This window comes from Nuphar pumila, chromosome 1 (assembly GCF_984573655.1).
Source record: "Nuphar pumila chromosome 1, dmNupPumi1.hap1.1, whole genome shotgun sequence".
Lineage (NCBI taxonomy): Eukaryota > Viridiplantae > Streptophyta > Magnoliopsida > Nymphaeales > Nymphaeaceae > Nuphar > Nuphar pumila.
The window spans coordinates 2552899-2577134 of NC_143249.1; the positions used below are offsets into that span (position 1 = coordinate 2552899).

The 24236-nt window shown below is 37.7% G+C and overlaps 1 protein-coding gene across 1 annotated transcript; it reads right to left on the reverse strand.

The window, feature by feature from the left end:
- Window positions 1-10332: 10332 nt before the first annotated feature.
- On the reverse strand, window positions 10333-20746 carry LOC149847671 (uncharacterized). Its single transcript, XM_090009171.1, has 10 exons — window positions 20647-20746; window positions 19506-19658; window positions 19003-19218; window positions 16737-16919; window positions 14222-14443; window positions 12614-12730; window positions 12370-12513; window positions 11764-11865; window positions 11535-11603; window positions 10333-10803 (listed from the first exon to the last, which is right to left on the reverse strand). The coding sequence occupies exons 1-10, from the start codon at window positions 20659-20661 to the stop codon at window positions 10585-10587; spliced, it is 1440 nt and encodes a 479-aa protein (XP_089865297.1). The 5' UTR covers window positions 20662-20746; the 3' UTR covers window positions 10333-10584.
- Window positions 20747-24236: the final 3490 nt, after the last annotated feature.

The window sequence follows — 24236 nt, forward strand, 5'->3', positions numbered from 1 at the left end:
ACTTGCTCATTTGATCATCATTTTCTATTTTTTTATAAGTTGTAATATTTGAAATTCTCAATGAAAATACTCTGTAATTATTTGTGAATGTTGATAGATACCAATTTGATACTTATATTGTGGTAGAAACACATTTCTACTAAAGACGCTGAGTTTCTCAAGTAATCGGCTTGAGTTTATTAAACATTTGATACTTTTATTTATGGTTTTGAAACACGTTTATTACTGGCATCTGATACTGATAGGCTTGATAAACGATGTTTAGATACATAAGGGTCTATGTGCCTATTTGGTACCAACGCAACAACGCTTTTGGAGTTCTACAAACATATGCTTATTTAACCTTGAATTTAGTTCTTCTTTCCTTACCTTTGGGGTTGGAGGCCGTGTCAAATGGCCAGGTGGGGAAAATAAAAACTTTTTTGCGAAAGTGGTAATATGCCGGTAAAAATATGTTCAATGATGGTGCGTGTTTCGGACTGCCAAGTTTTTTGCTTTTATTGCTTGATGTAGTTATCTTTTTTGCTTTCTTGTAGTAAATGCAATGGCCTTTGGCCTAAGAACTTTAGGGTACAAGGTGATTTTGGGGTCCTTATGTACTTGTTAATATAAGTCTTTGTTTTTTTTCTTCTATGTTTTTTTTTATGTGATTGTGTGCGTGCATGCTTGTATTATTGCATCTGTGCCTAAGGAACGATATTTAGCTTTATTTTTGCCATGCGTTTGAAAGGTTGTTTCAATGTTGGGTTACATTGGGACACGTCATAGGGGCCTTCACTTTTAGCCCATGGTAAGTTGGTATCAAAACTTTGTTGAAGTTTGAGACAAGGATTCAATATTTTTCGTTGAGAATGTCTTCGAAGAAGCATAAGGATATTCCTTCGGGTAATCAGGTTCTTCCTAAAGATGAGTTTATGATTGATAACCGTGTGACAACTTTTGTGCATGATGTCGTCGAGTTGACAAAGACCATGATCAACATGGAAAGGTTGGTTAATGATACTAATATTGCTTTTGGGGTGGTTGTTCAAGAGATCAAGACTATAGTAGATGGAGCAAAAGATTATGTGGAATATCTTGCCACTAGATATGAAGACTCTATTGGTAGTCTTAATAGCAAGTTTGATGATATGAAGAAAATGTTTAACATTTTGACTAATAAATTGGATATTGTCCGATGAAAGAATGACCAGTTAAGAAATGCCTCAGCTAGTGGAGCAGTGGCACGTGGGGTCACATATTAAGTTGTCTGAGCCTACAAAGTACAAAGATACTCGAAACTTGAGAGATCTCGATAACTTTATTTACTTGATAGACTAGTATCTCGATGTTGGAGGTATGACAGAAGGTGCAGATTTATTGCACACTGCAACTATGTATCTTATTGATGATGTTATGCTTTGGTAAAGACGCTATAAAGGCAATGTTGAGCATAGGCATCCTGCTATAAAACTCATGGACATACCTCAAGAAGAAAATGTGTGACTTCTTTTTGCCCAAGAATAAGAGTAGAATTGCCCGCAATAAGATGTTGGCTCTGAAGCTGATTAGGTTAATTCATGAGTATGTCAAAGCATTCACCTCACTAATGATAGACATTAATAACATGGGCGATCCAAACTAGTTGTTTCACTTCATGCATGGACTGCACGGGTGGGCAGCTATATAGCTTAATTGACAATACCCTCAAACTCTTGATGTGACACTTGCTATTGCTGAGAAGCTCGCTAAAATTGATAGGCAAAATATGACATCTCAAGGAAGACAATTCGAGAATGATCATAACAATAATAAAAGGGATAATCAGTAGAATGATAGAGGGAACAATGCTGGTAATGGAAACCAAAAAGATGATAACCAGCAGAATCGTGGCCAACTGAAGGGACAACATAAAAACCAACAAAAAACAACTACTGAGAAAAAAAATTATCATAGTTGAGATTGTTACATCTGTCATGGTGATCACTGGGCAAACCGTTATCCGAACATAAATCCTAGTCTATGGAACGAAGATAACCGCAAGCCTAGAGTTGTGAATGTCATCCAACTTGAAGCTGGGCGTGCCGCTGAAGAGCAGTCGACTGTTGAGGCTATGCAAATAAATGTGATAAAGGTGACACCTATTGTCAGACTATCCATGAGCAAAGAGTTGATGTACTTGGAAGTCCTTCTGAATGAATGACTCGCCAAGGCATTGGTTGACACGGGTGCCACACACAACTTCATTTTTCTTGAAGAAGCAAATCAATTGAGGCTACAATGGAAAAAGTAAGAGAGATAGATGAAGGTGAAACTCTAAAGCCAAACTTATTTATAGAGTTGTTCGCGATGTATCAGTGAGAATCCTGAGCTGGTCTAGAAGGGCCACATTTTCTATAGTACCAATAGATGATTTCAGGGGCATCGTAGGTATGGAGTTCTTTCGAAGCAACAAGGTTGTGCCGATGCCTTATCTGAATGTTGTTAGTTTTGAAGACGAGAAACAACCTTGCAGGATTATCGCACAACCTATGGTGAAGCCTTGTGAGTACTTAGTGTCCAGACTCCAGTTGAAGAAGGGTATTAAGAAAGGGGATGAGACCTTCCTTGATGACGATTCACGAGATTGAGGAATAAGAGAGCATTGTTGGCATCCCAATGACCTTAGCACCAGTATTGAAGGAGTTCAATAATGTTATACCCATCGAGTGATCGAAGAAGCGACCTTCACGGAGAAAAGTAGATCATGAGATTGAGTTGGTGTCGGGTGTGCAATCACCTGCTATGGCACTATATCACATGGTGACTGTCGAACTAGCAGAGTTGTATAAACAATTAGATAACATAGTAGAAGCCAAGATCATTTGACCGTCCAAAGCACAATTAGATAACATGGTAAAAGCTATGATCATTTGATGGGTCGAAGCACTTGTGTGTGGATTACTAAGCATTAAATAGATTGGCTGTGAAGAATAAATATCCACTTTCTTTGATCATGGATTTGTTTGATCAGTTGGGTAAATCTTGTGTTTTCTCAAAGTTGAATATGTGATCAGATTATTAGCAGGTTAGAATTGTCGAAGGGGATGAAGCCAAGACCACATGCGTGACACGATATAGGGCATTCGAGTTTGTTGTTATGTCATTTAGCTTCACGAACACACCCATAACCTTCTCTACATTGATGAATAAGTTATTTTACTCTTACCTTGACAAGTTCATCGTGGTTTACCTAGATGACATAGTGGTGTACAACAATTCTATGGAGGAGCATATTTAATGCCTTCAGATTGTGTTTTAGACTCTGAAGGATAATAAGATATATGTGAAGCAAAAGTGCTTATTCGATCAAAATAAAGTGTATTTTTTTGGCCACATTATAAGAGGAGGCATGTTGAGGATAAACCACCACAAGGTCAAGGTAATTCAAGAATGGGAGCCACTTGCTAAGGTCCCAAAGTTGCGTTATTTCTTGAGGCTTACCAATTATTATCAGTGATTCATTCAGGGATATTCTTTGATCGTCACCCTACTCATTGGTCTGTTGAAGAAGGATAGGCCATGGGCGTGGTCTCATTCTTGTCAAGAAGCTTTTGACAAGATAAAGCGTGTATTGACTAAGGAGCTTGTGCTGAAGTTGCCTAACTGTCACAAACCATTCGAAGTGCAGACTGATCTATTTGACTTCACGATTGGAGAAGTGTTGCTGCAAGGACAATCCATTGCCTTTGAGAGCCACAAACTGAAGGATATCGAGTGATGATACACTATACACGAGCGATAAATGTTGACTATCGTGTATTACCTCAATGTGTGAAGACACTATCTTTTGGGGTCGCAGTTCATTGTGCACACTGGCAATGTGGTGACAAGTTATTTTTAGACTCAGAAGAAAATGAGTCTGAAGCAAGCTCATTGGCAGGAATTCCTTGTAAAATTTGACATAGTCCTTGAGTATAAGCCTGATAGGACCAATGTTGTTGTTGATGCCCTAAGTTGAAGGGCAAAATTCACAACATTGCACTAGGAGGAATGTAACACTAGCTAACCGATAAGTGATCTTCTCTAGCAGGTTCGAGAAGGATTGAAGAATGATCCGATAGCCCAACAAATTATCACATTGGCAAAGGAAGGGAAGACTCAGAGATTCTGGTTTGAGGATGATTTGTTCTACACCACTGGAGATCGTCTGTATATCCCACAGTGGAAAACTTTGCGAAGATGCTTGATGTAGAAGTGCCATGACACACATTGGGCTAGTCACCCAGAACAACAAATGACGTTCACATTATTGGAGTGTGCATATTATTGGCCATAGATGCATGATGACGTAGATGCCTATGTGCAAACCTACTTGATTTGCCAATTCGATAAAGTCGTGAACTAGAGATTGGGAGGATTGTTGGATCCATTCCTTGTGTTGAGCCGTCTATGGGAGTGCATCACCATGACTTCATTGTTAGTATGCCAAAGACATAGAGTTTCAGTTCAATTCTTATGGTTATGAATTGGTTCTTGAAGTATGCTATCTTCGTGCCTACCCCTGCCACCTGTTGTCGATACTATAAAGTTTGTGCAGAATATAGTGAAATATTGAAGAATCTCAAAGAGTATTGTAGTGATCCAGATGCTTGCTTCACTGGAAAGTTTTGACATGAGGTATTCTGATTGCTGGGGATAGATTTGCATTTTAGCACCAACCTTCATCCCTAGACTTATGGGCAGACGAAGTGAATTAATGGCATCCTGGAAGAGTATGTTCGACACTTTGTGAGTGCTAACTAGAGGGATCGGGCGAACTTGTTTGATGTCGCCCAATTTTTCTACAACCTTCAAAAGAGTGAGTCATCAAACCATAGTCTGTTTAAAATTGCAACGGAGCAATAACCGCAGACTCCTCACTCTCTTGCTGCACGTGGACATGAGAAAGTGCCATACACATACCAGTTTGTCAGAAACTGACAGAGTTGGTGAAGGTCTATTTGAACAAGGTTGCGAAGCACATAAAGAAATGGGCGAATGAAAAGCGTCGACTTGCAGAGTTCAGCGTTAGAGATAAAGTGTTGGTAAAGTTCTACCATAAGTGCACTGCTATCTTTCGGGGTCGCCATCGAGGTTACATTTGCAAATATGATGACCCCTTTACCATCATGAGGCGAGTTGGAAACTTGGCTTACAAGTTGGATTTGTCATCCGACTTTCAAGTTCATCCAGTCTTTTATGTGTCCAACCTGAAGTCATTCCACGAAGATGACTGAGATCCATAATAGAGCATATCTTAGCATGCTCCGATCCCGCAGTGCACTCCTTCAACAACCAACATTCGAGATAGAGAACCAGAAGTCATCTTCAATCACTCCAACAATTATCTTGGTGATGTGAAGAAGTACCTAGTGCAATAAAAAAGTCTACCAAAGAGTGAAGCTACTTTAGAGAAAGTTGTTAGCATGTGAAAAGCACCATCAACTTGTGGAGGAGTACCACTCACGATTGTCACTGAAGATGGCGCCAACTTAGGCACGAGAGAGTATTTCGGACCGTCAAGTTCTTTGCTTTTGTTGCTCGATGTAGTTACCTCTTTTGCTTTCTTGTGGTGCATGTAATAGCCTTTGGACTAAGAACCCTGATGCAAAGTGATTTTGGAGTTCCTCTGTACTCGTTAACTTGCTAATAGAAGTCTCTACATTTTTGCCTTATTCTATGCTCTCTTTATGTGATTGTGTGTGCATGTGTTTGTAATATTGTGCCCGTGAGCTTGACAAGCGATGTTTAGTTCAAGTTTCATTGTGCGTTTGAAAGGCCATTCCAGTGTTGAGGTACATCGGGGCACATCACGGGGGCCTTCGCTTTTATCCCATAACAGTGTGAATCCTTGGGCATGTTTCTGCTCAGATTGTGATTCTTAAGGAAAATGGAGCAAGTTTCCAATGCCTTGTGATTCTTGAATTTTCTGAAGATTCTATGATCATAAATTACAATCACAACAGTTTCTCAATGTCAGTGAAACATGACAAAAGTTGTGATTGTGATCGCTACATGTGACTGGTTTGGCCTTAAATTTTGTGAAAGTTGGTCACAAGGTTGGCCTTTTTCTCAGCCGTGAATGCTCTTCATTTGCAGAATCTCACCAGATTCAGACTCTCACACAAACGAGAGCATGAATCTCATTGGCATTGGCTAACCAAACATCCGACAATGTTCTTCCTCTCTTTCTTGTCCCGTTCTCTTTAAACTACCTAATTACCTCTCATAATGCAGAACGTGGATCTGGGCCTTGCTTTTGCACTTATAAATGTTTCTGTCTTTCAAGAAATTGGTTCATTGGGATTTTTGGATTTGTTGGACGTGCGGCCTTCCTTTCTATTTCTTCCGTAGAGAATATTACCAACATCTGATTTGTCAGTGTCGTTTAAGCTGGGAATGCCACCCTTTTATCTATAGAAGTTGAAATTGTCATTTCTTTTTAATCGGTGAGGACCCAGGCAGATGATGAAAATTTTGCTTCTGAAGGTGGTATTATTGAGTGGTGTGGAAGTGAAAGAAACAACTGTACTGATTTTGTCTATGCTTGCTGTAATTGTGTTCTGCATAACCTGGCTTTAATATGTCAGATAAGAACTTTAGCGACTCGAGAGTTGAGACCAAAGAGGAGTCAGATGACGATTGGTGGTGGCAAAATAGCTTCTTGCTGATGACAGAATTATGAAAACAGTTTTCGAATAGTGATTTGATTGGCATGTAGCCAAAACCTGATGACCATGCTTCCAATAATCAAAATATAGGAAAGATCATCTGTTTGCTCTGCTTACGCTCCATCAATTTCTTCCATTTCTGCTGCAACCTGATGCGATGTTTTCAGATGATATCATGATACATTCTTGAAAATACAGGACATTTTAACAATATTGCCTATTTTGATAATATCTTTTGTTTTTTTTTTCTTTCTGGACATTGATGTGGTAATAACATGTTTCGTATTTTTTGCATTACATTCTTTGTATCCCTTAATTTTTTAATACATGCTGATATTTCTCAATAATTTTTGTTTGAAAAAACAAATTTTTTAATTTATCGCAAGATTTCGCTATTGAAGTATCATGAAAATGATCATGATGCAGGTGCACCCAAGAGAAAGTCGATTACAAGAAAAAGTGCAAGAGCTGGAAATGCGGCATAAATCCAGTTACCATAGAGAGCAGTTACGGTCATATGGTATATGATCGATGGTCAGGTTATATTCAATCACCACCACGCATCTCAGTCAGGAAAAGTAATTATGATGTGGTCCATTTTGTCGTCTGGTTCTTTTGGCTTTCTGTTTAAGCTCATGTATATATCACGAATATATCCTTTGCAATCTTTTCTCGTCTCAATAAAAGTAAATATGGTTCTTCTAGGAAATTCACTAATATATCATGCACGTCTTAAATTTATTTATTTTTTTCGTTTGTAGACCTTAAGTCTCCTTTTTTTTTTTAAGGATTTCACCCTTGGAGAAAGATCATTTCTGTTTGCATTTAGGTGACGTTTGGAAGAAAACAAAACTCTTGTATGAAAAATTTTCGTGTGACGTGAAGATTGAATTGACAGAGAGAGAGAAAGAGCAGCTTGTCATATGAACAATTTCTCCGAGATGGAGACATTTTCACACTAAAAAAAAATCATGTGAAAAGTTTTTTTTTCTTGTTTGGATCAATTAAAAAAATTATACCTTTTTATTTTTCAGACATTTTTTCTCTCATGTTCTTACATCCAAACGCACCCTACTCACGATTTAGGTAGAACTTAACGTTCAACTTCTACAAATCTGGTTGTGGCTCTTGAGAGATAGTCTTTCTGACATCAACCTCGTGTGAGGAGTTATGACAGCCCCCCAACTAGTTCTGTTTAATGGGTTGGATGCACTCGAATACGATTTCAAAAAGATGGTTTTGTTTAAAACGTTTGTTTAATTCAAATATCCAGGACTTGGGTATGATCCAAACAAGAAAAAAAAAGCCAAAACATTGTTTCAAATTCGAAAGTCGTTCATAGGTGAACCCACGATTGGTTTGGCTGGATTGAATGTAGGATCACTCCTATATGACTTATACGTGATGGCTTGGGTAACATGAATCAGACTTCTTACTTCAATAAAAAATGGTAGGACAACATTTTGTAGCCAAGGCGTTTTATTATGGTTCTAGGTATATTTGATGAATTCACAGCTTGATACATTAATGCTGCCCATGAGCTAAATGAAATGCCGTGTTGGTCAATGTCTTTGTAGGCCAAGGATAGCCTTGCAAAGACTTTAGATACTCTTTGAAGATTTTGGGTTCTTGGCTGAGTTGTGAACTCTTCTAGGCCACGCTTGGAAGTGAGAAAAAGTCTCATAAGAAAAGAAAATTTTGCATAGAGTTCTCATATGAAAACTTTTCTTTTGTGTGCCATGAGAGAGGGAGAGAGAGCAGCTGGTCACATGAAAAGATTTTATCTCCGGATATGGAGAAATCTTTGGTATGAAAAGCTTGGATTTTTAGATTTTTTTTTCACATGAAAAATTTTTCTAGCTTGGTTCAATTGGAAAGTCTTGACTTCTTTCTTTCCTACTTGCATTTTTTCCATCATTTCCCACACCCATACATGCACATAGAGTGCCAGGCATTTCTCCTTGTTTTCTTTTCCCTGCTCAAAACATTTTCCCAGTGTTACTTGTAATGGTCGAGCATATGGAAGCCCACAGAAGGTTTAAATCCATTCAGTGGTGATCCAACCTCACAAATTTTGACCTCAGGACTTTCTCAGAAAGGGAAAATGTTGCAATAAATTAGGATTTTTAAGGAAATCTTGGGAAAATATTGGCAGTAAGATTTGAATAATTAAAAAAAATAAACATAAAGAACAAATAAAAAAATAAATAGTGTTCAACTGCAATAAGAGAACAATGTTTTGAAAAGGTGTTGCAATTTATTAGGATTTTATCATTTTTTGAATATATTGCAATAAAATCAATGATATTTTCAAAATATCACAGATATTTGTGAAACAACTAATCCACTACTTGACACTGGTTTTAGTTTGTCCTACAACCCCAGATCTCGGAGGAGCTCAAGGTCAGAAGGATCTACCAAGGATGAGAATCCTTTGGACCCAGACTGCCTAAGCGAAAAGGACGGCCAGAACCCTCCAGCTGATTTTATTCAGTCTCCCACCAAGGAGATCACAAGGGAAGATTAGGCTATGATGCTTTGCTTGTGGGAACCATCATGTTCTATGGGAAGTTTTGTTTAAAGAGACATAAGTATTTGATTTACATAAGTAGGTGGACTTGCTTTAGTTAGAACTATGTGTGGTGTGACAAGGTTGTTTTCGATTAGGGGGTTACACCAAGGGTCCGCTTTAAGCCCATACCTTTTCGCTTTAATTATATATCAATTAACATCTTGTATCCAAGCTAAAGTTTGTATGCTCTTTGAAGGAACTAGAACTTTGGATGTACATACTGAAAAAATAGTTTACCAATTAGTAGAATAAAAACTGAATATATGAAGTGCAAATTTATTACATAAGCTAGTGAAAACAATGTCATAAGAATACACGATATGCCTCTTCAACAATGTCATAAATTTCAGTATTCAAGGCCTACAACAAAATGAGGGATTCGAAAAAGATATCTCTAATAGGATCAATGCTGGTTGGGTTAAGTGGATATAAGATAGTGACGTGTTATGTAATAAAAGAGTAACTTTATGACTGAAATGACGTTTATACCTGCAATAAGACCAACACTATTATATGAAGCTAAATGTTGGGCAACTGAAAAACAATAAGAAAATAGTGAATACCATCTAAGATGGTTTGGACATGTGGCACGAAGACCTCTTAAGGCGCTTATGAGAAAGGTTGACATGATACAAGTATAAGAAACTTGAAAAAGACGAGGACTTTGAAAGAGGCAGTTAGAAGTGACATGAAAGATTGTAAAGTGATCGAAGTTTTAACTCTAAATAGACATGAATGGAGAAACAGGACTTGTAAAACAGACCTTATATAGTTGAGATAATGCTTGATGATGATCACGATGATGAAGCAAGTGGACTTGCATGAAAACAATTGAAGTAGATGTTTTAATTGTGGATTTTATGCTTCGACCTATTGCTGAATTTCATGAAAAAGTTTGGATAGCCATTTGCTCCCACTTCTTTGCATCAAAGCTCTCCTCAAAATCAACTTCCCCATCAAAATCAGCCGATTCTTTGAAATGGCTGATTCAGCCCCTGTTCTTTTTGTGATCTTGATCTGAATCAGCCAGCCAATTCAGACCGTCAGATCAATTTGATAACATTGATTCAAGCACAAGACCTCATTAAATTTCTTCAAAAGGACTGCTATTGCTGTTCCATTAAAATCATTTGATGTCATAAATAGAACAGCGATCAAAATACCACCTCTCAAGAGGCAGAAGAAATGCTCTATTTTAAATCAGAATCAGTGTAACCAATGGATGTATGTAGTAAAATTTGAGTGACCAGCTACAAAATCCACAATGATGAGCAGATCCATTACAGGTATGAAGGAGATCAGATGACTGATGAAAGACCAATGCTACCACACAGACACTCATCATTCCAAAGAACCTATGGCAACATCAACAGACTTCGCCAGTTCTGCTGCTGCACCAACGTATGATTGGGGTGTCAGATTGAGGAGTCTGGACTTGGCTTCCTCCGGCAATTCTAGTTGTTGAACAAACTCTTGAATGCTTTCTTTGGTAACAGCCCTCCCCCTTGTCAACTCCTTCAGTTTCTCATAAGGCTCTGGAATATCATACCTCCGCATCACCTGAAAACCACAAAGCAGATGGTGCCAACTTCAATGAATGACAACCACGTCTATATTTGAGCAACATTCAAATGCACATTCTGATATGCATGGGTAGAACCATCAACAAACAGGTAGGCTGGGCCCTATCAGATTTGGCTTTGAGGAGCTGATACTGGGTCTGGCCCAGGTCTGATCAAACCTAGATTAGTAAAGAACAAATTCAGATCGAGGTATGGATGGTAAGAGCCAGACCTGACAAAAGTTAATCAATTCTCAGATCAGCTTCCATCTGATCTATGAACTTATAAACCAAACTCAGGTCCATGTATTTCTAAAAACTTGAGTCAAACCTAATCAGATCTGGACCTGTTTTAGTAGGATCAGCCCCTAATACTGCCGGGTTGGCATCGGATTTGGTTGGGTAAGACCCAATCCAGTGTCAGAGTGAATCCCCTCCAAAGCAGTAACTGATGATCAGAACTAGTATCATTAACAAAAATTCCTTCTGCCATTCACTTTCACAAGAACAAAACAGAAGCAGGTAAATGATTATCAATACAATGGAATTTCCTTGAACGTATTAACCTTTTCAAAGAAATTTTACTCTTTCTGGATATCATGCTTGTTTAGTTAGATGATTCATCAATTCGAAATTGTGACGTCTGTTATCCTTCAACTAAATAATCATATTTATCTCATAATTAAGAAAACAAGATGGCCATCAAATTAGAGTAGAACTAGAAACTTACAGTCTGTATCGGTTCTGCAAGTACCTCCCATGACTGCTCCAAGTCCTTGCATAATTGAGTTTCATTTACCTGCAATGTAGACATCCTAATCAGATTCAACAGCATATCGAGTGATAGCAGAGAAAACAACAATATATGAAAAGCAAACAATTTGAACTGGGAAAATAACTGTTGAACAGAAACAATTGAAAAATGGGGATTATTTAAATTTTTTTATCACCAAGCATACCTGAAGCTTCCTAATACCTTGTAGAGCACTCTTGTAGGCAAGAAGAGAGTAACCTAGTCCCACACCAAAATTTCTCAGAACAGTTGAATCAGTCAAATCTCGCTGCCATTAAAGAATGTAGTATAAGAAAATAATTTAAATCAATGACAAGCTTCAGCTAGCTTATTCCCCGTGTGTGCCTGTGTGGAGAGAGAGAGAGAGAGAGAGGCCAGCATCATTTCCTAACATGCTAGACTTTATTTTCAAAAGCTGGGGACCAGAAAAGGAGACGTGGAAACTGTTATATGGCCACTAAACATTTACAGGCAGCACAATATAACATTTGAGAAATCAATCCCCAAAAAGGCAAGGGATATGTTAACACCAATAGCCATTGCCGCACAGATACAACTGTAGGAAATGGTTAAATGGAATTATCCAAAACGAATAGAACTTGACAAGAAACTGGTTCAGGAGTCAACATGAAGTAATCTGTCCGACTCCAACATAGATAATAGCCTAGCTCCAGCTAGAAAATCAAACCTAGTCCAAAATAAATAGGTCTACATCAGTTTCATCACAGATAATGACCATTCCAAAGATATATCAAATAACTCAAAATAGTACCTGCCAACGTGAAATAGGCAGCTTCATACTCAGATGGTTGAGAGCTGCATTAGCCAAACCCAGATTACCTTCACTGTTCTCAAAATCTATAGGATTGACTTTGTGAGGCATAGTTGAAGATCCAACCTCTCCTGCCCTTGTAATCTGGAAAACATAGTTTCACAAACAGAATAGCATTCTGATAAGCAAAACACAAAAACTAAACAAAATTCATCTCTCTGTGTGTGTACACAAGTATAGTCACCTGCTTAAAGTAGCCTAATGATATGTATCCCCAAATATCTCGGTCAAAGTCTATCAAGATGTTGTTGAGTCTGACTATGGCATGGAAAAGCTCTGCAATATAATCATGTGGCTCAATCTGCAAATATTGACCCATGATCATCACATCCATTTAAATGCAGGCATTTTGAATTCTACTAGGAACAACGCCAATGAGATGTAAAGAGTAGTAAAAAAAGTTGGGAGAATTTTCTCATCTAAGCACTATTAATGCACACACATGGGGATTATCTTGTCTTGGCATCAATTTCTTCATTTTGTAAATTATTTATCCAGCCAATTCATTTCCAAGCATACTATTGTTCAAAACTGGTAATACCACCAGCAACACTACATTAGGGAACACAAACGAGAGAAAATCAAGCACAGCACAGTTTTTCAGACTTCACATTTTTCTTTTGCCCTACCTGCCAGAAGCAGCCAAAATGGGATCAAGGGGCAAAGGTAGGTAGTTCCAATTGGATGGCAAATACGAAACAAGAATCTTGGGAGCAGTTCTTGCTGGATTCAAGGCTACATTTACCAAGGGAAACAAGAACAACCATGAACACAACCCAAAAGCACACATATGGAAGCTGCCTCACCAAGGAAAGAAAATACATCTGAAAAAGAAACCCTAAGCACACATATGGAAGCTGCCTCACCAAGGAAAGAAAATACATCTGAAAAAGAAACCCTAAGCACACATATGGAAGTTGCCTCACCAAGGAAAGAAAATGCATCTGCAAAAGAAACCCTAAGCACACACATACAGAAAGCTGACAAGCTCTTTCAGGCCCTGATTGGATGAAAGTATGAAACTTGTCAGCTCAGTTACATAGTAACCAAGTACAAGCAACATAGTTGAGTAGAACCCAGCTATAAATTAATGTAATATTGGCGACCCAAAGCTGACTCTGTAGATAGGCACCAGTTAAATCATGTTTTTTATATTTCAACTAAATAACATAGAAATCACTTGGAGTCACTTACTAGGGGGGATGGGATGCTCCAATGGAAATCGTTATCAAGAATCTGATTCCAACAAAATTTCTACCACAAATATCTTTATTTCTTTAAGCTTTTGCCTCATTGCGCGAATAAGCAGTACAGGAAAAAAAAAGTAAAAACAAAGAAAAGCTCAGAATATGATATTCGCTTTTTGTTATTGCAAATAATGGTTTGCATCTTTAAGGAAGCAGACCATACATCGGATCTATGCCTATTGGGCAATGACTATATATCGGTTTAACATTATTATCATCAGATAACATGAACTGCTGCTAAGGTTATCCTTTTCCGAGATAACTTCAGTCTATATCTAGTTCAATAAACATTTCCAGCTTGTTCTATCGAATTTCCAGTCATGAGATGCCCTACCTTTGTGTGTGTGTGTGTGTGCACATGTCACTGGGATGTTGCTAACCAAGTTAACTTAGTTGTCAACCCAGTTAACTGTGTCAACAAACATGGCAAAGTAATAATAGCTTAAGAGAAGCTGCATGATATGACCGGAAAAAAAGCAAAGCAAAACAAAAGGAGTAAATAGAAACCAAATTATCATAAAAGAACTATAAAGTTATAAACTTACTTGTGTCACATAAGGGTTGAAGCTTATCCCTAGAGACTTCACAAACTCTTCTGCAACTCTCGGCCAGTTGATGTTAGGATAAGCAACAAGATGGGCATTATAGTTTCCAACAGCACCAGCAAACTTCCCCAATGGTTTTATTTGAGAAATCTTCTCCTTTTGTTTGCTAAGTCTAAAACAGAAAACAGCCAATTCCTTCCCGAGTGTAGTTGGTGAAGCTATCTGTAATAACATAGTTAGACAGACAATGTGTAAACACATAAACCGGGAGTAGATATATTATAGAAGAGAACCAAAACAAACTGGCAAAACCCAATAGCGCTAATGCAGCAGATAATTTGCTTCTATCATTGGAAAAGAAATGTTACCTACTACATTTTCATTAGAGCATGTCTACTTGTTTCAACTTATCCTATTTAAGCTACTATCAGGTGAGTCCTCTCATAAGCATTTTATTCTCAGGCCCTCAAAAACCATGATCCTTAACCTACAAGATCATACAGCCATATTCACTCATGATCAGATTTTTCCTTGAAATTATTAACCTACACGTTCAACATTTTATCTTTACCAAAATTTCATACAGTGAGTCCTATAACAATGCAAGATTCAATATGATGTCTCATATAAATATTAACTATGTAATGGGTATTTCTACAAGGACCCTATACCTATCTTGTACCCTTACTGGTATTATGCACAGGCCAACTAGGTTTGAAATTTAACTTGGACTCATTTTTATCCATCTTATGATCCACTCATTTTGTAGTCAAAGCTTGACATCAAAAGTGTCGACCCTTAACTATATATGCTTGATGCTTTAGACTTTTTGTTCGTAACTGGAAGTATATAACCTCATATGTAAAGCATTTGGTAACATGTGGCATAATTGTGTATTTTTGCATGTGTTTGCATATGCCTATGCACACACACACACACACACACACACACACATATATATATGTGTGTGTGTGTGTGTGTTCAAAATTCCTGAGTCGTACCCTTTATGTCATACCCTGTACTGTACCTATGTGACAGAGAATATCAAACATTGTAATCATTTAGCTTGTAAGGCTGTTTTCACCAATAAATAAGTTTTTACTCATATGAATTCTACATAAGTACGAGCACTTTCGTTTCCTCAATAATGATTTCTCATGTATGCTAACCATGGTTACCAGATTCAGAAGTGGAAGCGGGAAACAAAATGAGAAGCGGAAGCGAAGTATTTTAAAATTCATAAGAAGTAGGAAGCGGGAAATCAATTTAAAAGCAAACTAAGAATAAAAAAGGAAGGGATATGGGATCAAATGGGAAGTGAATACTAATTGAATGGGAAAAGAATAAAAACTAAAATAAAAATGACTTTAAATTTCATGATTTTATAGTATAAAAATTAAATTCTTATCAAAATCTAAAAGCGTCTTTTACCAATTTAGATAAAGTGCACGGGAAGTGAGTGGGGAAGCACATGGAAAACATGAAAAGAAGCATGAGAGAAGCACATAGGAAGTAGGGAAGAAACGTGTGAGAAGCATGGGAGAATCGAGATTCCCATCAAGTTTCGAAAGCAAAGAGTATCACGCTTCCGAAGTGAGTTTCTGAAAAGCGCACTTCCCACATATCTATGAAGCTTCCGGTATCTCTGATGCCAACCCTTTATTTATTTCATAAAAGCTGGAAATGAAGTTGGCTACATCATTCCTCTCTATCATAATATGCTTCAAAGTCAAACATAATACTCCAATCAAGAAATCAACTCCAGATAATAGGGTTATCATCATCAATATTGGTATCTTCTTAATAAAAGTAATCTCCCAATGAAATTAAAAAACGATGGGCAGTCTAACTACGTTTGGACGGGTTAGGACCTAGTTTTTGAGTCTGGGTCTGACAAGATTGGGCCCAAGCCTGCCCTTTGGCAAGATGGGTTTGACCAAGTCACAGCTTGTCACACACTCCACCTGCTTGTCCAAACTACAGACCAAGATGAGCAGCTCATTCCTACCCTTAGAATTATACTGAAAATTTTAAGGGCCCAAGTCCACCTGGCCCAACCATGGGCTGACATTTGGGTCAACATCTAAACCTAACCTGGCCCTTGGTGGGCTATGACTAACCAAGCCATGGTCCATCACATGACTACTCACCCTTCAAACTTATGGGCCAGGCCAACCTTTTGCCCATGGATTATTCAGAAAATAATAAGATAATAGATAAATTTTTAAAAGACAAGGGGTATTTAAATGCATATTTTAATCAATAAATTCAAAAGGTTGAAGCTGCCAACATGTTCAAGTGCTAATTATTACTCAGCATTTGTTGGAGTTACAATGAAATTGATTTCTACCAGATTCAAATATTTCTAGCAATCCTACGTGGAAGCACCAAATACCACATATCATAATGTTTATCCCAATCCAAGGCAATCACATTTAAATTTTATAGCATATTTAAGTAAATCAACAATCTAAAGCTCATTAAATTTTCCATCATTGAATTTAAGTTCATTTACCTGCCCATGGGTGCGAGACAGCATTGAAATACTGGAAATCCTTTTAGCCATTTCACATACAACATGTATCAGCTCATCAATTGTAGGCAATATCACGAGATTAAATGCATCACGCAGCATCAATGCATGGGCCAAATTATTAATGTCCTCTGATGTGCAAGCAAAATGGAAAAACTCAAGTACCTGGAGCATAGAAAGAAGTTTTGACACTTACATTGGACAGGATATCAAACCAGATGAAAGTTTTGAACAAGAACATATACATCATACAAAAGTATATCAAATGTCAAAAAATATTTGCTATTACTTGAGAGGACAAATAGAAAAATGATATAATTAAAGAAACAAGTATAGCAGCATTCACAAAATGCACATATTGCAACTTATACACAAATATTCATGAAATACAATGTATCAACTTCAAAACCATCAAAAGATTTGACTGGAGAACATGCAAATAGAAGCTACTAAGAGTCACAAAAGGGAAGCAAACTCAGAGCATTCTGTAAATAATAGCATGCACAGCTCTGGCTGGGTCCCTGGGAGCAATGAGAAGAGGGACTCAAACACGAGACTGGATCAGACTAGAAAGGGAACTAAATCAAGGGCCTGACTCCAACCAAACCAGAGCAGTTTGGCTTCTCAGTCAACTAAGAAATTCCTTTCCTTTTTTTTTTTTGAGGATATAAAATGATTAGAAATTTGTTTATATGAAGTGCAGAAATTAACATAGTTTAATGTGGGTCACAAGGAGAACGAGAAAATGAAGAAATCCTAACAATGTGTACATAGTCAAAGCCATAAAAGGCAATAAGTTATTGTGCTAGATGCACTCTTACTAAGCATTTGGTTGTACCTGATGGAAAAACATTTTCATTGCGTGGTTGCAGTGACATGTTGCCAACATTTGGCCTCTCTTCCTTCTCCAGTCAGTTGTTCTGTGATAATAAGAGCACCATTCATCTTGCCAGCAAGAATGACTTTGTTGAGCACACAAAAAAAATACAGAAAGTGTTAAACATGGATTGCCACTTGTAGAGAGTAGCTTCTTGACCCTAAGCTCAAACTAATTTGCAGCTAGCTAAATTCTTCAGAAAGACTATTTCATAGCACACCCCACACCCCCTGTTAATTATTCCACGTGTATACACGCTCTTATAATACACAGATTTCCCATAGTTAACCCACTTTGTCTATCTTTTATATTTTTATTTGCTCGTGGAAAATATTTTGCCTTTTTCTTGTATATAGTGATTCAATGTTAGCTTCTTTTCTTAACTTGTAAAGAAGATGCTTTATTCCTCTCTTTTGTATTCATATTCTTAAATTTTCATATTTGTAAAGGAGTTCTAACAGGAATGATATTGTGGTATGTTTTAGTGTTTTACACTAACACATAATGATCCAAATCAGTCAATAGAAGTCATTTGTCATTATGCGGCATAGATCATATTAATCAGCAATGTACAAACCATGACCTTGTGAACTATGATCAAGATCTTACCATCAATGAAAGACAAACCTAGTATAAGATCCTATCTTTGTACTTGCTAGGTTCACAAATTCTCACCTTCAAACCCCCTCACAGCCCATTCTCCCCAGATTGTTTTTTCCATCATGACACCTTTGCACACCTTTCGATAGAAATAAAAATCTTGTGAAATCATTATCAGAAAAGGTTAGAACGGGAAAAGAAATAATATCTTCATGCATAAATGTTTTTTTTTTTGAGAGAATAAAAATTTCCATTGATATAGCGTTAAAGAACTCATGAGATGTGTGAGTGTGATGAGGTATCACACCTAAAACATCTGGTGGTACAGAAAAAAAACAGTTTAAAATATTACAGACATAAAGATGGAAAAGAGCAGCAGGCAATCGTTATGAAATGGATCTGTGATTGCCAAGGCAGTTGACGGATTGCCCAGGCCACTTTCGCAAGAAAGGGTCAGCATGTCACATGAGCTAATAAATGAAATTCTACTAGCAAAGGAGTTAAAGAAAAAATTATTGAACTGCATAAGGACTATTTTTTATCTTTATGGTTCAACATCATTAGGTATAGGCTTATGAACTATTACATAAATTCCACAAGCAAAATAGTAAATAAAAAATGATTAAACTACAGAGGACAATTTAACATGAAGACTTCATACAACAAATATAACCCACTGGAGGAAAATAAGGTAAGCCTCATTTTCAACTTTATATCCAAGAAAACAGCCTTATTTCCAACTTTATATCCAAGAAAACACCAGATACTCACCTTTCCAAATTCTTGATGAGAACTACATCTTTGCTTCAGGAAATACTCCACAGCCTTGACATCATGGTTAGTCACTTTCTCTATCTTCTTCACCTCCAAGGCATCATTTGTATTGAAATTTTTAATTAGACTTTCCAAATATAATTTAGCCTCCTCACTGAAGTTGGGAACCTCGATAACCTCAGGTATTTCTGAAAGTTTTAGCAACCATTTGACCTTGACAAGAGCGACCATGTCATCACTCATTAGCCAAGTTAAAGAAAACAACGATGACAATATTATCATGATTAGAACAAGAAGAAGCTATATATGGCCTTTTACAAGACATGACAGAGTATATGGGTATGTTTACGTACCAGTTACACAAAAACATACCATAAAGAAATGCACTGTCATGTCTAATAAAAGAAATCAAAACAAAAGGAAAACTATAACCACTATATCATTAACCATAAATTTGTAAGAAAATCGTGTACATCAGCATATAAGAAATGAGTGTTTACCTCAACCAATACACGGTAACGGATTAGACCATATTCACTAAAAAAGAGGCGCAGCTCCTTAACTTTCTCGGAGTATCTCCCATCCAAAGGAGAAATTGCTGTCAAGCTAGATAAGCTGAGGTCATCAAGGTATTCAACAGACAACTTCCTCATCTGGAGAAAAAGGAAGAAAAATTGCAAGAAAGAATATAAACATCATTCAACCCATAAAGTCAAAGAAATGTAAATGTGCACTATCCCTACCAGTAAATAAGAACAGAACCTTGCATTGGATGGTTTGTCAACCAAGATAATTGCCAATTCATCATCATAATACCCAAAAAAAGAAATATCAATCATTTGCAGGAGCAACCCAAGAATGCCTGAAACTAGTTGTGGTCTCATACTTAAATGCCAACTGATATGGACAAACATATCTTAAAAAAATCGACTAATAACATGAACCATTTAGCTGAGAATATTCTTATAGTGTAGAAACTGCAGGTCCAATTTCAACTCCATAAGAAAAAGGATTGCAACTTCATTGACTAGATCATGTAGGTACCTTGTCGAGAAAGCTGGCTCCTCTCATATCTTACGCAATCATTAGCAGGTATATTCCGTATTTGAAGCAAAAAAATTTAGATGTATACTTGCGCCAACTAAGTTGTCATAACATCATTCTAAAGGCTAACAATCATGAAAGAAGCACATTCTGTTAAAAGCATTTTCAATGCTCTATATTCTCAGAAATAAGTAGAAATCTGTTTTTTTGGCACATCATACATATTGAAGGAAAAACCTCCAGATTATGTTCGTTCACCAATGTTTTATAACCGACTTTTATATCAATAAGATTCATAGGGGAAGCATTCCCCTTTAAAAGAAAAAAAAAGTTGAGACTTGTAAAATAAGAAGAAGCCCAATAACCCTTATGCTAATCTCGTTAACTAGTAGCATGTGCATGCAGGAAAGCCACAACTACAGCCCTCAAATCAACTGCTTGAAATCATTAAGCTATGAGAACCACCAAAAAACCTCACAGCTTACCAAAAACCATTGCCAAAATATTACTCTTTTTAGAATTTGAACTCACACATACAAACGCACGCATGCACATAACGCACACACACAGAAACACAGAACGTAGGCGAACAAGTACCTCTGATTCAGGCATTGGCGCATCATTTGTGCTGATTCTGAAACGTTGGTGTCGTTGAAGATGCTTCGTAGACTCCAGGAAAGCAACATTCGATGATGAAAATGGTATCCCCTTGAAGCAATCTATTCTTGTTCTGAAGTGGGACACTTGAATACTATTACTATGCATTCTAAGAGTAGCCCCAGCTCCAAGTTCCATTTTATACAACACCAATATTCTGCACACGTTTGTAATGTACAAGGGCGCTTTACCAAATTTAGTTTCCACAAACCAAAAAATACCTAAAATCAAAAGGAGGGAAGGGCTCCACCCCCTCCCCCCCCCCAAGCTGGGCCACTGCATGCGGCAGTGGACAGCAACGGAAGCTCCCTGCCGTCGTTGCGGTGGCTGCCGGAAAACAGAGTGAGACGAGAGAGAGGCAGGAGGGGTGGCGCCCTCCTGCTGGTAACAGAGAAGAGAGACGAGAGAGGGAGAGCTCACCTGAGGAGGCTGGAGTGGCTCGCCGGGAGGTGAGCAGGGAGAGAGGAGAGAGAGAAATCAGAGAGAGAGAGAGAGAGAGAGAGAGCTCAACCTAAAAGGAAACCCTCCGTAGGAGGTTTAAACAGGGGAGAAGAGAGGGGATGCTGTTTGGATCCGGGTTGGATCCAACCCAAAAGATTTGGGTAAGGGTCCGGTTTTAGATTGGGTTGGGTTCAATGGGACCCAACTCAATCCTTTTAAGAAATGATTTATAGTTGGATCTGATCACGATTGGATTCCGATACCAATTCATGTATTGGTGTTTGCGTTTTTAATTGGTTATTTATGTATTAGTTTTGATATATATATAAAAATAAAACTAGGTCTTGGCATGTTTTGAGCATGGATCTCTATTTTTGGATCCAATCTTGGACTCCAAATCAATATGGATCTCCTTTTGGATCTTAGTTGATTTGAGGTTGGATCAATCTTATGGAAGGTTTCAAGTGCTCCGGATCTCCCTAAAGTTCTTTATTTTCTGAAATACTTTAAACTTGGATCGAGTTTACTAAATGGATTCGAGTCCTTATTATATCCTCTATAAGCTCATATCCATATTGGATCCGAACATAATAAATTCAGAAATTCAGTGAATCTTACAAGTGTCAAATGTACCATCAGAATTAGGTTTCATGGATGTCGATCCGTGTGTATCCTCTATTGATATCTAAATTTATAACGAGTTTGATTAAGATCTATACCTTTTTAACACCCAAAAGTTCATCGATTTATTAATGGTTGATGAATTTTCCATAAAATAATAGAGATAAACATAGAAATTTTGTGGACCTTACATCTTACCCGTCAAAAAAAGATTTTGTCCTCGAAATTTTCTTCTAAGGGTCATCCGTAAAGATCGTAATCTAAGCTAATCAGGGTCAATGAGGATACACACACTCTGTATATCCAAACCCAAACCCATAAGCCCTTATAACGATCAAAACAACTCACAATGAGTTCTTGAGAAAGGTTTTGAGCTAGCCACTTAGTGAAACAAAATATATATGTGATTCCATTGATTTAATTTTGTTAGGCAAAATTTACAATTTTATCATATTACAAAAAGTCTTAACCTACGATTATTAGAGTATCTATTCATTATTTTTCATTTATTCGATCATGGTGATATAGACACGGCCTGCCACCACTTTTTGTGGTTGTTGGGGGTTGATGTTGTTGACTTTCTCTTGCGGTTCACCTCTGCCAATCTGTTGTATTCTTGTGATATTTGTGGGCGTAATGCCCCATCTTTCCATAACAGAGACAACCTCCAGTGTCACGGGGGCATGATTGTCCACGATGAATGTAGTTGTACTTAAGACATATTTGATTTGGTCACTATTGTGGCATGTTTCCTCTATCTTGATTTTGCTTCTTGAATAGGGGTCTTTGTATCTTGTCATCAACAAGCTGTCGTTTGTTTCCTCCACTATTCTCAACAAACTTTTTATCTCATCCTCCCTTGACTCGCTCTCATTCCTTGCTCAACAAGGTTATTGTTGCTATGTCATCGAGGAAGGTCGAGGGCATGCTAGTCATGACTAGGTAACTGAGCCCTTCTTTAAGTCTCTATATGTACTTGTTTGATCTTTCCTGGTCACCAGTGAAGAGACTGGAGCAATATTGCTCCAAGTTCTGAAATTTGGTAGTATAATCTACCAAAGTAAGGTTTCCTTGGCACTGTTTCAAGAATTCAATATTTTTCTTGTCTCGGGCATATAAGAAAAAATAGTTTTCTAAGAAGGCTCTCCGAAATGCCTTCTAGGGAATAACTTTTGCTCTAGGAAAATAGACTTCTCAAGTTGTATCCCACCATTTTCAGGCATTGTCCTTTAACTGGTATGTGCCAAAATCGATCTTTTTATCTTTCATTATGAACAATACTTGTAATGCTCGTTCAATCTTTTCGATCCAACTCTTAGCGAGCTCTGCATCGACCTTTTCTGCGAAGGTCGAGGGATATAGTTTTAGAAATTTCTCGAATCTGATCACACCCTTGTGATGGTTCATTCCTACGGGTGCAACAGGTTTCCGTTGGGCACATAGTTAGCTCTTAATAACATTGGTCAAGGTGTTGAGGGAATCAATGATGAATCCCCATTGTTTGGACCATTTGTCAGGTGATTTGCCATTTATATATCATATCATCCTTTATTTGCATCAAAGGATGATTAAGTCAGAATTCGATAAAGCATTTATAGCAAACAATTAAGACCATATTATTATCTATAATAAAATGCTTTATAAAGGGGAAACCTGCCAGATAAGAGTTCACTGACTTCGTAAACAAAACCAAAACCCTAACATTCTCTACTCTCCTCTAAGTACAGTTCAAGTACTGCTTAACACAACTCCTCACAATACTCATGCGCCTAACCTTATGTGGAGGAGAGGGGGGGTATAGTCAGAGTGCCAATAGGTGATCCAGGCATATAGGGGGAATTGTTGGCATATAATGTGGTGAGTCCGACGAGTAGCTGGGTGATGTGATGCCTCATGTACCTATTGAGTTTGATGAGATCTCAACAAATCTGAGTATATCAGAAGAACCTCATATTGAGGAAGCTTCGTCCTCAAGGCCTTGTACGACCAATTGCCTCTTATCATGACCTTCCTTTAGCTGACATGCCTTGAAAAAATGCCTTAACTCTCTATAGTAGAGACACTAATCTTGAGTGTAAGTGGAACCTTCATCCTCTTGTGCACCTATAGCATTTTCTTGATCCATCAGCACTTGGGACGGGATTGAACCACCTTTCCTAAAGTGCACTGCAGCCCATGCCGCAGCTAGCGGTGCTTGATAAGGAAAAGAGAGTATGAGTCTATAAGGATCCCTAAAGAAATGTGGAGGCAGTCTGATGGCCCAATAGTCTGACCAACACATCGAGCATCCTTGATTTTCCATAATAGACCCTCTACCCCTCATTGAGCGGCCATGGGTCATATATGCTCCACCCGTACTAGTCATTTCTCCATGGATTGCTTTGAGGTTATCTCTTTCAATATAGGCATATGAACTCATGCCTCACATGGTTGTCGCATGTGTCTCAACAGACTTGTTGTCATATATC